The following is a 15344-nucleotide window of genomic DNA, read 5'->3' on the forward strand; positions in this document are numbered from 1 at the left end:
AAAGGTCCAGATAGTTTGCAATGCATCAGACTGGGGCAGTGCTTGTAGCTTGGCTTCCAGCTCTTTGACTTTGAGCTGAAGCTTTATGAGCCACATGTACTTGCTGCAGACAAAATTGTCCTGAATCACTCTGGTGTCCATTTTTCAGCCTGCAATTTGCAGTCACAATATAACACCTCCCTTGACGACTTTAGTTTGTATTGATTAACTATTTTTGACTCATGATATAATTAGACCATAAGATATTGGAGCAGAATTAAGTCATTCAGCCCATCGATCGTGGCTAATATGTTTCTCAACCGCATTCTCCTGCCTTCTCCCTGATCCCCTTACCAATCAACAACATTTCTTAAAGACACTCAATGACATGGCCTCCATAGCCTTCAACAGCAATGAGATCCACAGGGTAACCACTCTCTGGCTGAAGAAATTCCTCTTATCTCCATTCCAAAGGGCCATCCCTTCACTTTGAAGTTGTGCCTTCCAGTCCTAGTCTCTCCTACAAGTGGAACCATCTTCTCCACGTCTGCTGTATCCAGGTGTCTCAAGATTCTATAAGTTTCAATCAGGTTTCTCCTCATTATTCGAAACTGCATTGATCCAGCTCCTCATATGACAAGACCTCATTCCTGGATTCATTCTTGTAAACCTCCTCAGAACTCGACCCATGCCAGCACATCCTTCCACAGATAAAGGGCCTATAAGTGCTCAACATATTCCAAATGTGGTCTGGCCAGAACGTAGTACAGTCTCAGCAATACAATTCTGCTCTTGTACTCTAGTCCTCTTGAAATGAATGCTAACATTGCATTTGCCTTCCTAACCATCGTCTGAACCTGCATTTAGCCTTAAGAGAATTCTGAATGAGGACTCCCAAATCTGTTTGTGCCTCAGATTGCTAAAGCCTTTCCCTGTTTAGTCGACGCCTTTATTCTTCCAACCAAAGTACATAACTTCACATTTTCCCACATTGTATTCCATCTGCCACTTCTTTGCCCACTCACCTAACTGTACCAAGTCTTTCTGCAGCCTCCCTGCTTCCTCAATGTACTTGTGCCTCCACCTTACTTTGATTCATTTACAACAATACCCTCAGTTCCCTCAATGAGATTGGTAATATATAACACAGATAGTTGTAGTCCTAACATGGACCTCTGCGGAACTTGACTAGTCACTGGCTGCCATCCTGGAAAAGACTACTCTATCTCTACTCTCTGCCTTCTGCTAGTCAACCAGTCCTCTATCCATGCCATTACCTTGCTCCTAATAACATGGTCTTGGACCTTATTTAGCAACCTTCTATGTGGCATCTTGTAAAAGGCCTGCTGGAAATCCAAATAGATCACATCCACTAACTTGCTCATTACTGCCTCAAAGAATTCTAACAAATTTGTCAGGCATGACCTCCCCTTGATGAAGCCATATTGACTCCACCCTATTTTACCATGCAGTTCCATCCTTAATAATGGACTCTAAAATTTTAATCAACAATGGAGGTCAGGCTAACCAGCCCATAGTTTTATGTCTTCTGCCTGCCTCGATTCTTAAACAGTTTGTTATATTCATCATTTTCCAGTCCTCTGGGACCCTCTCTGACTCCAGTGATATCTTAAAGATCACTACAATGCCTCTACGATGAGCTCAGCTACTTCCTTCAGAACTGTGGGGTGTAAGCCACCTCATCTAAGTATTTTATCCACCTTCAGACATTTCAGTTTCCTAGCACCTTCTCCTTAGTAATTGTAACTATATTCATCTCCGCTCCCTGACTCTCTTGTGGTACTGATATGTTGCTGGTATCTTCCACTGTAATTCAAAGTACCGAGTCAGTTCCTCCACTTGTTCTTTGTTCTCCATTACTCCTTCTCTAGCCTCAATTTTCTGGTGGTCTAATGTCCACTTTTGACACTCTTTTAAGTTTTAGATAACAAAGAAGAACTCTTGCCATCTCCTTTAATATTGCTAGCTAGCTTACACTCAGATTTCATCATCTTCCCCTCATTTTTTTTTAGTTTTATCCTCTGCTGGTTTTTAAAGGCTTCCCAACCCTCTGCCTTTGCACTAATCTTCACCACACTGAATATTTTTTTCTTTTGCTTTTATGCTGTCCCTGATTTCCCTTGTCAGCCAAGGTTGCCTCAGCCTCTCCTTAGTATATTCTTCTTCCATGGGATGAATTTTTGTACCTCCTGAATTAGTCCCAGAAACTCTTGCCATTGCTGCTCTATTTTCTTCCCTACTATGTTTCCCTTCTAGTCATCTCTGGCCAGCTCCTCCCTCATGTCTTTGGAATTACCTATATTAAATTATAATACCGTCACATCTGATTCCAGCTTCTCCTCTTAAACTACAGGGTGGATCACAGCCCCCTAGGGTTCCTTCACCTTAAGCTCCATAATTGTTTGCCTCATTACACATTATGAATTCCAGAACTGTCTGTGGGCTTCACTTCAAGCTGCTGCAAAACAATGTTGTTATTCCAAAAATTATTTTTCTTGAGATTCACTACCAATTTGGTTTTACCTATCCCCTGCAAATTAAACTCCCCATATTTATTGTAATAGTGCCTTTCTTTCATGCCTTTTCTATCTCTTCATTTATTTTGTCCCCCACATCCTGACTACAGCTAGGGGGCATGTACCCAACTTCCATCAGGGACTTCTTTCCTTTGTGGTTCCTCAACTCTACCCACACAGATTCTAACCCTTCTGACTCAATATTTATTCTACTTCTATCAACAAGGCAACCCCACCCTCTCTGCCCATCTGCCTCTCCTTTCGGTGGGATCTGTATCATTGGATATTTAGTTTTTGGTCCTGATCCCCTTGTAGCCACACTTCTGTATCTGCCAAATTCAATCTGCATTACAAGCTCATTTACCTTGCTTTGTATATTGCATGCATTTAAATGCAACATCCTCAGTCCTGTGTTAACTGGCCCCACTTCTCAGAGTTGACCCCCTCATATGCCTTGCCTGAAGTTAGAGTCCTGACCTTTTCCATACTCTGTCCTATTGCTTATTCTGGAAACTGTCATAATCTTTGCTGAGCACCCTCGTCCCACCTTAACCTTTTCCATACAACTGAACAATCCTCAATTATTTAGTTGTAAGGCCTTTTGCAATTAATAAACATTGTGCCCCTCTTGCTATTATTTATAAAACCTTACATTTATAAAGAAATTACATGAGTTTGAAAGATAACCAAATACTCAGCACCTCATTAATTATCTCCATCAGGCTTGATTTTTTTTCTTCCAAACACGGTCAGTCCATGGGAGCAGTCCCCAACCTGTTCAATGAAATCTTTGTCACTCTCACATTTCAATGAAGTTTCATCTGCTCTCGTGCTGTTTTATGAAGTCTTTCTCCTGGATCCTAGCAGACCAATACATCTTAACATTCATTGATATCTCGGTAAAACTGGAGTTCAATATCTCATTGTTTTCACCTTCTCCTTCTTGTCTTAAAATCTATTACCATGGGTATTGTGAATCACGTGACTTGTACCCAGGTAAAGATGTTTTAAATTAAGCTTGTATATTCTGTCCAACTGAGATAAATGTGATTAGGTAACACTATGTTTCCTTCTAAATATTGCTCAAATGTGAGTTATGAGCTCTAAAATGTTGAGTTTGGAACGCTCTTGTGTAGCAGACAACGCGTTGACCTTTGATTTTTTTTTTGATTCATTCATGGGATGTCTGCATCTTTGGTTAGACCAACCCTTACTGTCCCGAATAATCAACCACATTGCTGTTTCAGTACAGTCCACAAGAAACGATGATCAGAGCTTTCTTGGTGGCTTAGCTAGTGAGTCATTCAGCCACACATAGCAGAAAAGACTCCAGTTTGACCACATACTTCACCTCAAGCAGGACAATGGTAGAGGGCATTAAAATTGGTTCAAACACCCATGAGTGAGGAAGATATAATTAGCATGATCCAGTGATTGTTGGAAAGCGAACATATAGGATATGGGACCAGGACAGGACTGGGTTTGGTTGTGATGCAACCTTTTGTGAAATAGCCTAACACACATCTCTGTCCAAATTTGCATGAGAACCAAAAACTGAACAAACTGGTGACTGTGAAATTGCAACCCAGCAAAAGAAGACTGCTGAAGCTCTAGTTTTAACTAAACCATCTGGAGAGAAAGCTGGTTATAAGCTGTAACTATAGCCATCCATCACTATTGGGGGTTTAGTTAAAATCAAAGTGTATGTAGAGCAATGGTGAAACCTGGAAAAACATGAGTAATATTTTTCATTTTGCAGCAAAGTATTTACTTCAGAAAGCTGGTAGAGGGCACACTTCACCACAATGTGAGGAAGCTTGTTTTTTGGACAGTGAAAATAAACTTGCAAATAAGAATACAATTTCTGGCATGATTTGTTTAATCATAATGCTATCTTCATAAAATTATTTGATCCAATGTAATGAACAGATATTCTTCTCTTTTGGCTTATAATTTTATGGAATACTTGCTTGCATCTGGAAATGCTAAATTACTTTGCATCCTGGGTGCTTGTGCAGAATTTTCCAGTATTTATTGAGATTCTCCATAGTTTAGTTTTAGTAATTATGCAGCAGCACCAGTGTGGATTTATCTATATGCTCTGAGTTTGCAGAAGGAGTGGGCTGGTATCATTTGATACACCAGAGTGAAGAAATAGTGTTGAGCATTGAAAAACATCTACACAGTATTTTGCAAGAGCTATGTTTCAAATTTGATGATGTTAGTAGGTTAAAGATGAATTGAATGAGTGCAAGTCGCCTTTTGTTGAGAAACTCATCACAATATTGCAAGAAGTGAAGCAAGAAAAGATTGAAGGGGCAAGCTCCTGAGATGATTACTGTTTGAGTTGCATAGGATGAAAGTTACGGAAGTTTTAAAATAAGTTTTTTGCATGGTGCGGGTGGCACTGGTCAGGTCACCATTAATTGCCAATTACTAATGGTTTTTGAGAAGTTGGTGATGAGTTGCCACACATTCCGCAGAGCATAAACCTAGAATGCAGATCATGGACCTGCTAGCCAAGTAACAGTCTATGTACAGGAAGCTGAGACTCTGCAGGGACATGTCCTCCAGGTGAATTGTTCACTTTGGTGATCAGCGAGAGTGGAGGGAGGATATGGTACAGGTTCACAGGAAATGTTAATAAGGGGGTGGAGTTGCAGTGGATATACAAACATCCAAAAGGATGTTAGGAAAGAAATTCTGGGATTTAAGACAGTGACAGTGAAGAAACAGTCACATCAGACAAGATACACAAACTAATGAAACTTCATTCCTCAGCCATATTGCCATTGAATGCCCAACTTTTGCTAACATGTTCAGGATTGTAGATGGCTGAAAATAAATTCAATTAATAAATCTGGAATATCAAGTATTTCTCAGTAATGGTGACAATGAAATTATCATCAATTATTGTAAAGACATATCAGGGTCACTAATGTCCTTTAGAGGAAGAAATCTGCCATCCTTACCAGGTCTGCCCTATACATGACTCCAGATCTCCTGCAAAGTGTTTGACTTTTAACTAGCCTCTGAAATGGCATAAAAAGCCATTCGGTTGAAAGGAATTTGAAGAGGGCAGCAAATGCTGGCCTTGCCAGTGACACACACAGTCAATGAAAGAATAAAAAGAAGCATCAGGAACCAGGTATGCACAGTGATCAACTACAGATTGGTCAATCTGAAGTCTGTCATCCAAGGCAGCAGATGGTAATTCTCATCAACTGTATGTCCATCAGATGACTTCTCCTGAGAAGCATCTGAACTGTCAGATGACAATTTACAGACCTGAATCTCCACTTGGAGGATTCCTGATTTTGGTGATAACATCAAGTTAAATATCTATTTAAGTTCAACTTTTCCACGCAGAAGCAGAGTCCGAGATCTTCCTATCGTTTTTCTGGCTTTGCACCTATATTTTCCAATCATTGGTAAAATGGTAGCATTTATAGTAATGTGACAGATGTTTACTTCAAGGAGGTGTTAACTTCTGCCTGGCACTATACTATTTATAGTGGGTATAAATGAATAGACATAGTGTAGTAGACCAACTGTCCTCCCACTCAACAAACTTCAAGTCTTGCTGCTGCTTGTCCCACCACCAGTGCCAAAAAGTTTAAGAACTTCAGAAACGTACCAAAAGTTTGTTTTTGCTCATCACTTCATGAGAAAGAAAACGTACTGGAGTGTCAATCTCAACAACACTGCAAGAAATCAGACACCAGATTGAGGTTAAAGTGCAGATTTAGTTTAAAAAGTTATGCTGGTGGCTCCGTTTATTAATTCCCATTCAAATGGTGATCCGTGACTTGGACTGTGCTAAATAACATATACTCCGGCACAGGGCTAAGGCAGTGCTACAGTTAGTTTCAGAGCTTCTGGATGTGCTATATTGGAGAGGAGTTCATCATCAACTGGTTCCTGGCCCATATGAAAACGAGGGAAGGAGATAAATACAATGAAGAAATCATATGAACAATATGGCCACATTACTCCTGAAAGTGAATTCTGAAGAGCATTCAAAGGCAAATTAATTTCAAACAAATAATGTGGAAATAGAGTGGCAAAGTCACAATGTGCTTGGGTTGGTTGAGGAAATAGAGGTGCTCCACTGCCTTGAATAAACATGTGGCTGTGGTTAAATAGGTAGCATCTGCTAAGTCATGGAATCAATAATTTTTAAAGACACTCCAGAGAACTGTCAGCTTACTAATAGCTTGTAAAATCCTCAGCAACTAAATTACAACCATAAGTCTTAATTTGCTGTCCATACTGCTCCAAAGTTTAATTATTCAAAATTATCTTAAATGCATAATTACCTCAGCAGCATCATAAGTTGTAATCCTAACTTAGTTGCTAACTCCAGTAATCACCACATTCATAAGTTGGTTATTTGGTTCCTATTTTAATATTCATTGTCAGGAAACACCTGGCCAAAATTGCAAGTAGCTTTATTTACAAATGTTCTGACATCAATTTTATACATACCATAATGTGAAAAGGCCAGAAGTCAGATGACACCAAGTTATAATCCAACAGGATTATTTTAAATTGTCGGAGCATTGCCCCGTCACTTCACTGACGAAGGGGTAATGCTTCAAAAGCTTATGATAAACCTGTTGGATGAGAACCTGGTGTGGTCTAACTTCTGACCTTGTCCACCCCAGTCCAACATCGACACCTCCACATCACAATGTGAAAAGTACAGGCAGAAAAAAAAAGTTGGCCCCAACTTTCCTGCCTATCACATCAGAATGGCATTTGTGACCTAGAGCTGTCCTACACCCTTGTCCTTTGCTGCATTAAAATAGAGAGAAACCTAGGCCAGCAAGGGTTTAAAAACTTACTTGGAGAATTCCACTAGGACTCCTCAGGCTGTCAAAACCAACCCAGTCAGTCACGTGGGGTCATCTTTTCTCTACAGTGACTTGCTGCATGGTGTAATCTCTGACCCAGTCAGGGCCCAAAGATTCCAACTTGCATTTTTTTTCCTAGCTCAATCATACTAAGTTACCTGTCACAGATGCATCTCCCCAACAGTACAAGTAGGATTGACGACCACCTGGTCCTTGTGGAGGTAGGTTGTGGACTGAGGACACTGTGTTACATGTTACTACAACTGTACTGAATGTCTGAGCTCAAATAGCAATACAAGAATATGAGTAAACAGATGTAATGACATTCTGAATATATTTAAACAAGTGGCAGACTTTGGTAACACAGGTGACTATATTGGCTTATCCCCTTCCTAGAATCCTCCTTTCTAAAACATAGAACATAGAACAGTATAGACCCTTCAGTCCTTGATGTTGTGTTGGCCGTCTTACCTACTCTAATATCTAACTAATCTACCTACCCCTCATTGTACTAACTTCCATGTGCCTATCCAAGAGTAGGTTAAATGTCCCTAATGTATCTGACTCTACTACCACTGCTGGCAGTGCATTCCACACACCCATCACACTCTGTGCAAAGAACTTACCTCTGACATCTCCCTTAAACCTTCCTCCAATCACCTTAAAATTATGCCCCCTTGTGATAGCTGTTTCCGCCCTGGGAAAAATCTCTGGCTATCCATCCTATCTATGCCTCTTAATATCTTGTACACCTCTGTCAAGTCACCTCTTGTCCTCCTTCACTCCAATATGAAAAGACCTAGCTCCCTCAATCTTTTTTCATAAGACATGTCCTCCAGTTCAGGCAGCATTCTGGTAAATCTAATCTGCACCCTCTCTAGAGTTTCTTTCCCATAATGTGGTGACCAGAACTGAACATAATATTCCAAGTGGAGTCTAACCAGGATTCTCTGAAGCTGCAGCATAACCTTGTGGCTCTTAAACTCAATCCCCCACTAATGAAAGCCAATGCAAGACACACCTTCTTAACAATCCGATCAACCTGCATGGCAGCTTTGAGGGATCTTTGGACACAGACCTCAAGATCCCAATGTTCCTCCACACTGCCAAGAACCTTGCCTTTAACCCTGTATTCTGCATTCAAATTCAATCTTCCAAAGTTATTGACTTCGTATTTTTCTATGTTGAACTTCATCTGCCACTTCTCAGCCCAGGTCTGCGGCCTGTCAATGTCTCGTTGCAGCCTACAACAGTCCTCCACACCATCCACAACCGCACCAGGCTTTGTGTCATTGGCAAACTTACTAAACTACCCATCTACTTCCTCATCCAAGTCATTTATAAAAATCAAAAAGAGCAGAGGTCCCAGAACTGATCCCTACGGAACACCACTGGTCACCAAGCTCCAGGCTGAGTACATTCCATCTAGCACCACCCTCTATCTTCTATGAGCTAGCCAATTCTGTATCCAAACAGACAGATTTCTCTCTATCCCATGTCGCCTCACTTTCTGAATGAGCCTACATGGGGGAACTTATTAAACACCTTGCTAAAATCCACATACGCCACATCCACTGCTCTACCTTCATCAACATGTTTTGCAACATCCTTGAAGAATTCAATCAGGTTTGTGAGGCATGACACGCTGACTATCTCTAATCAAACTATGGCTTACCAAGTAATCATAAATCCTGTCTCTCAGAATCTTCTCCAATACTTTGCCCACTACTGACATAAGACTGACTGGTGTGTAATTCCCAGAATTATCCCTATTGATTTCCTTAAACAAGGGAATAACATTTGCACCCTCCAATCACCTGGCACTGGTCCAGTGGACAGTGAGGACGCAAAGATCATCACCAAAGACAGCAATTTCTTCCCTCACTTCCTGGAACAACCTAGTGTATATTTCATCTGGCCCGGGGATTTATCTATCCTTATGTTTTTAAAAATTTCCAACACATCCTCCTTCCTAACATCAACCTATTCAAGCCTACCAGTCTGTTCCACACTGTTGTCAAAAACGTCAAGGCCTCTTCAGTAGTGAATACTAAAGCAAAATATTCATTAAGGACCTTCCCAACTTGCTCTGACTCCAGGCATAAGTTCCCTCCGCTATCCTTGAATGGCCCTACTCTCACTTAGGATATATGTTTGTTGTGAGCTATGAACAATTTCCTTACACATCAGCCATTGTTTCTCAACTGTCTTAGCTGCTAAACTATTTTCCTAGTTCTCTAGAGGCATAAACATTTGAGAAGTATTGAGACTTGTGATGACAAGATACACAAGGCTGTGGGAAAATTGCAGAAAAATGGGAGTAGAATAATTCTTGACAGGCATGAACTCAGTGAGCCGAAAGGCCTTTTTTCTGTGCTGTAAGATTTCCATAACTCTGAGTTCAATTATCTCTGCCCTTATTCCTTTGCAATTATCCTTATTTAAGTTTAACACAATTGTTGCTGAGCCATGTTTCTCCCCCTCAAGCTAAAAGCTCAATTCTATCATGTTAAGGTCACCGGTTGTCACATCATATTTCTTGGGGAATCTTTTATTCTAAAATCAAGTATTAAACATGCCTTATTACACATTAACTGATCCAAAATAGCCTGATCCTTGGTTAGGAATCCATAACATAATTTTCTAGAAAACTGGAATATACACAATTAATTTTTCTATCTCGTGAGTGGCAAGTTCTCCCCAAAACACTGTGTGAGTAAAATCATGAAATCCCTACAGTGCAAATAGAGGCTGTTTGGTGCATTGAGTTGGTGCTGACCCTCTGAAGAGCATTCCACCCCACCTCTATTACCGTAATCCTCCATTTGCCTTAGCTAACCCACCTTACTTGCATGGCCCTGGACACTCTGGGGCAATTTAATATGACCAGTCGACCTAAGCTGCACATCGTTGAACTGTGGGAGGAAAGCAGAAAACTGAAGGAAATCCACACAGGCATGAGAAGAACATGCAGGTTCCACACAGTCACCTGAGGCTGAATCAAACCTGGGCTCCAGGCGCTGTGAGGTAATGGTGCTAGTCAGAGCCACCGTGCTGCCCCTAATGGCATTGGGCTAGCATCAGATATATGGAACAATGTAGAGGCAGTTTAGATATTAATTCAGAAAGGTTGATATTTCGGTGAGAGATCCTGGGCCTTGGAGAATGAAACTCAAATAAATTGACACTTGGTCAAAATATGACAAGACTTAGCACAAGGTCTTCAGTGAAACCATGTCTGTACATATTTCTATGCTTTAGGCATCCGATATATAACCTGTTTGAATTCCACATACATTGCAATCTCAGTGACAACACCCTGCATAAACTGGCATGACTTCATTCTTTTTACTGCTATTCCACTATATATTTTTCCAGAGGTATGTATGTGTACTTTGTGTACCACACCTCTTTCCAATCTGTAATTGTGTTGATATTTTGTGAAGAACTTGAAACAAAGGCTTTGGAAATTTGATCCTCCTGAATCAGGAGGGCATGGGTTAAAATTCCATCAAAATCCAATAGTTAATAGAACAGCAAAAACTTATCAAAAACTTCATAATAAATTGCATGGCTGCATAAAACTAACGATGCAAGAAAAATCTAGATTATAAGGCAGTGACATAAAGATAAGTAGTTTCAAGTGCCAGATAAGTTAAATATTGGTATATATAACATTTATTCATTTCAAGTCAGAAATGTATAGCACCAAAACAGGCCGTTTGGACTTCTGTTAAAAAGAGGAAACAAGCAAAAGTACTCATGAAAGTCAAGAAAGGAAAGATCAGGTGTTCAAATCACAAGATTGATGCAGATCTGCAGAAGGGAATAACAAAATGTTCTGAGAACATTTAGAATTTTCACAAAAATAATATCTTCGTAATTTTATGCAGTTTTATATTTGTAGAATGTACACCTTGTTGGCGAAAGTGAGGACTGTAGATGCTGGAGATTAGAGTCAAGGTTAGAGTGGTGCTGGAAATGCACAGTAAGTCAGGCAGCATCTGAGGAACAGGAAACTCAAATACTGGTGTATATTTCCTGATGTATGTTTTCCTGCTCCTTAGATGCTGTCTGACCTGCTGTGCATTTCCACACCACTCTAATCTTGACCCTGTGTACATTGTTGGCAAGGCCAGCATTTGTTGCCCATTCCTAATGGCCCTTGAGAAATAGTGATGAGTCACCTTGTTGAATAGCTACAATCCATGTAATATGGTGTACTCCGTGTTAGGTTGTTAACACAGCAACAATGAAGGAATGGTGATGTGGCTGTTACAAGTCAGGATGTCATGTGACTTGGAGCAGACCTTAAAAGTGATTATCTTTCCATCTGTGTGCAGTCCCATTATTTAGGAGGTGGAGGTTATGTGTTTGAAAGGGGCTGTCACAGAATAATTATCCTGTACTTGAAAGTTATGGTTCACCATGCTCCTGAAACTTGGATGTTCAAATTGATGGATGTGGTGTCAATCAATTGGGTTGCCTTTTCCTGGATGATATTGTGCATCTCAAGTGGTGTTGTCAGCCAGGCAAATGAATGTATTCTATCAGACTTCTGATTTGTTGTACATGGTGAACAGGCATTGGGATTCATGAGCTGAGTTACTTGCAGCAGAATTTGCAATTTCTGACCTACTCTAGCAACCATAGTATAGTTTCTGTTAAATGGCAACCTCAGGATGTTGATAGTGGGGTTTGAGGGTGTCATGAAGTCAGGACCTTAACAAACAAACAAATTGACTTTCAGTGACAGGTTACTGTTGTATAAATGTTTGATATCACTGCAAGATATATTCTCAGTTCTTGCCAGCTTAGATGTGGCGCATTGAGGTTTCCCATACAGAGTGCATTCCATGTCTTCACTACTTCAATTCTTCTTCCAAGTGTGGCTCAACATGAGAGAGTACTTATTCTTCAAATGAGGGAGGACAAACAAGCCATGCTTGATTTAATTACATGAAATGTTGTGGGTTCTGAAGTCAAGGTCTAGGACTCAATTTTGACTCTATACCATAATGCCACCACCTTTATAAGGCATGCCCTGATCTTGGGACAGGGCATAGCCAAGGATGATGATGTAGATTTTTGGAACATTGGTTGTAAGTTATGATTTGGTCAGTACGACTATGCCAGTCTATTGCTTGTTTAGTCTTCAAATTTTACTGGTTAGAAGTTTGCAGGATTACTTGAGCAGGATGTATGATTGTTATGTCTGGTGCCTGATTTGATGTAGGGTGTCCATCTAAATTGTTCCTTTTTGACTTTTCATTAGCTGTTTGGCATGTAACGGCTGCTGAGTGATCATCAAACAGGAGAGGGATAGTGAAACTGTTAGGAGCCCTTGCAGCAATAAAGGAAGTTACGATTGAGAGAGGTTGAGAGGCTATGATATATACAGTATAATGAATAAACTGGGTTTCAGGCAGCACTGGTGTCTGACGAGAGTACAGAAGTCCTATGTGACTGAGTATTTTTCCTGGGAAGAGAACTGGCATTAAATTCAAAATTCAGCAAAGAACTACAGGATGAAAACCTCCTTTCTCCACTAACTGCAGGGATGCATGTGAAAGGTGTTTGAGTACTACCAATGTATTCAGTAAATCTTTTTGTGACTTCACTCAATAATAATAATACAAGAAATCAAAAAGGGTTATAAATATTATTGCACATATAATTGAATGATTTAGTTAATGCTGTATTGAGGGGTTTCATTCTTTATTTAAAACATATTATACCTGCCTTGCAAGTCCTTTATAGTCACATTATATAGCTAATATTGAAAGGTGTTCTACCAATACTGGGATATCACACCTTAAACAATACAGAGTAAAAAAAAGAAAAAGACTGGCAAAATATTCACAAATTTTTATTTTAAATAAATTGATTGTAAGTGATTACTGTTTTCTTTTCACCTTGATTTCTCTCTACATTGTTACAATCCTAATGTTACAGTTATGACATTCACAATTTGTAAATGTATTTATTAACCAGCTATTGTACTGCTACATTACCCAACTGCTTGGATATGAGGGTATGATTATTTGTTCTGTTTCTCTCTTTCCATAGGAGATCTCCAGTTACAAGTCAACCAACCATTCCTAGAATCAGCCTCACAGGTACTAAATTATTTCTTAGTTGTCTAATGTTCCAATAGTTCACTGATAATTATCTATCTAGTGCTGAAGTACATTTGAGTTTAAAGCTTTTGCTGAAACAAATTGCTTCCTGACATGGAAGGTGTGGTAGGTTCTCCTCTTGGAACTGACTATGACTGGGAGAGTGAACAGACCATAATGAACAGTACATGCTGCTAGAAAAGGAAGGCTTCTTAGCAGAAAGCCATATTTACTAAGCATCTTTACCTCAACTTGAACAAAAATAATCATAGTCTTAGCCATCTGGCAATTGCTACAGTCATGAATACAAGTAGGGCGGCACGGTGGCACAGTGGTTAGCACTGCTGCCTCACAGCACCAGGGACCTGGGTTCAATTCCTGCCTCGGGCGACTGACTGTGTGGAGTTTGCACGTTGTCTGCGTGGGTTTCCTCCGGGTGCTCCGGTTTCCTCCCACAGTCCAAAGATGTGCGGGTCAGGTGAATTGGCCATGCTAAATTGCCCATAGTGTTAGGTAAGGGGTATATGTAGGGGTATGGGTGGGTTGCGCTTCGGCGGGTCGGTGTGGACTTGTTGGGCCGAAGGGCCTGTTTCCACACTGTAAGTAATCTAATCTAATCTAAGTCCAAAGCAAGGCATAATGTGGCTTTCAGTGATTGTGGCTCTTAACCTTTATGCATCTGACTTCTTTCAGGCTGCTGTTACAAACAGAGTAACATTTTGCAGATTATATTCAAAACTCTGGTCTGGAATCTATGCACATGTGCACAGCAGGCCTACAATCAGAGCTATGTTGCCAGAGTCAAAATTATCAAGTGTACCACTGATACCCTCAAGCAACATGCTGCCTGAATAACTCAGGTGGAGCTGGGCAGTACCTAGTTGATTGGGTGACAAGGTTTGTGATACTATGCTGCACCATTTGGCCATTATTAGGGAACAGTCATTCCCATTACTAATCAGATAAGAAGCAGAGGAATAGCTGCAAGAAGAAATGGATAAGAATGAAATTCAACAGGAATTGGAGGAACAGCAGGATACAAGTAGATAATCCCTTTGTGCCTTATATTGAGTGACATAATAATTAATAAGCAATACAAAGACCTGAATCAAACCTCCCAATTCATGAGTAAACTGACTGAGCTGGCATGCTCGTACAATGTAATATTTTGCTGCTCATGATGAGCTTTATTGTCACTATCCACAAGTGTAGAAAACCACAAGACATGCTTGGTATAGTCTGGTAAAAAATAAATTAGTACCTGACCTAAATAGATGAGACTCGTGTAGGTTACGGGAGATATTGAATGTTAACAACTAGTTACAGGTTACATTAGAATGATAGAGATTAGTATAGAGACTCTGAGAAAGACTGCATATTTGATCTTAGGATCTTGAGATCCTAAACTATTCTGCCCACAAGATCAAATGACATCATTGTGGTGGGTGGTGCTTTTGGTACTCCTCGGTATTAACCCTTTCAGGCTAATGTACAGCGTTCCATGCTGCTTGTTTCTTTCATTAAGAACCACCAGTAAACACACATTGCATTCAACATTCATGTAAAATGTGTACCTTTTTCTAAGTTTAATTTGTTTAAATGCAATGCAATTGGGAATGCAGGATAAAAGGGACTGATAATGGTTGCACAAAGACAATCGAAGATGGCAGGAAAGGTGGAGAATGCAGTTCGTAAGGTGTACAGTATCCTAGGTTTTATTAAAAGGGATGTAGAGTAAAGGAGCATGGGCAAGTTGGGCTGTAGGGCCTGTTTCCATGCTGTACACCTCTACATGCCTCCCTTAGTGATCCTCACTGACTTTAGCATGAGTGGCAGAAAGCTGTTAACCTTCA

The 15344-nt window shown here is 40.2% G+C and overlaps 1 protein-coding gene across 3 annotated transcripts in view; it reads left to right on the forward strand.

Annotated features, from left to right (window-relative positions):
- The window catches only part of pde4ba (phosphodiesterase 4B, cAMP-specific a), a 197560-nt gene that overhangs the window by 43242 nt on the left and 138974 nt on the right, over window positions 1-15344 (forward strand). For 2 of the 3 annotated variants that reach the window (XM_060830384.1, XM_060830386.1), the window contains one exon: window positions 13442-13491. In XM_060830384.1, coding sequence (XP_060686367.1) covers window positions 13442-13491 — 50 coding nt within the window. Of the gene's footprint in view, window positions 1-12890; window positions 12946-13441; window positions 13492-15344 lie in introns of those variants that run through there. The other variant, XM_060830387.1, reaches the window with a different exon arrangement.

The sequence above is a fragment of the Hemiscyllium ocellatum genome, chromosome 9, assembly GCF_020745735.1.
Source record: "Hemiscyllium ocellatum isolate sHemOce1 chromosome 9, sHemOce1.pat.X.cur, whole genome shotgun sequence".
Lineage (NCBI taxonomy): Eukaryota > Metazoa > Chordata > Chondrichthyes > Orectolobiformes > Hemiscylliidae > Hemiscyllium > Hemiscyllium ocellatum.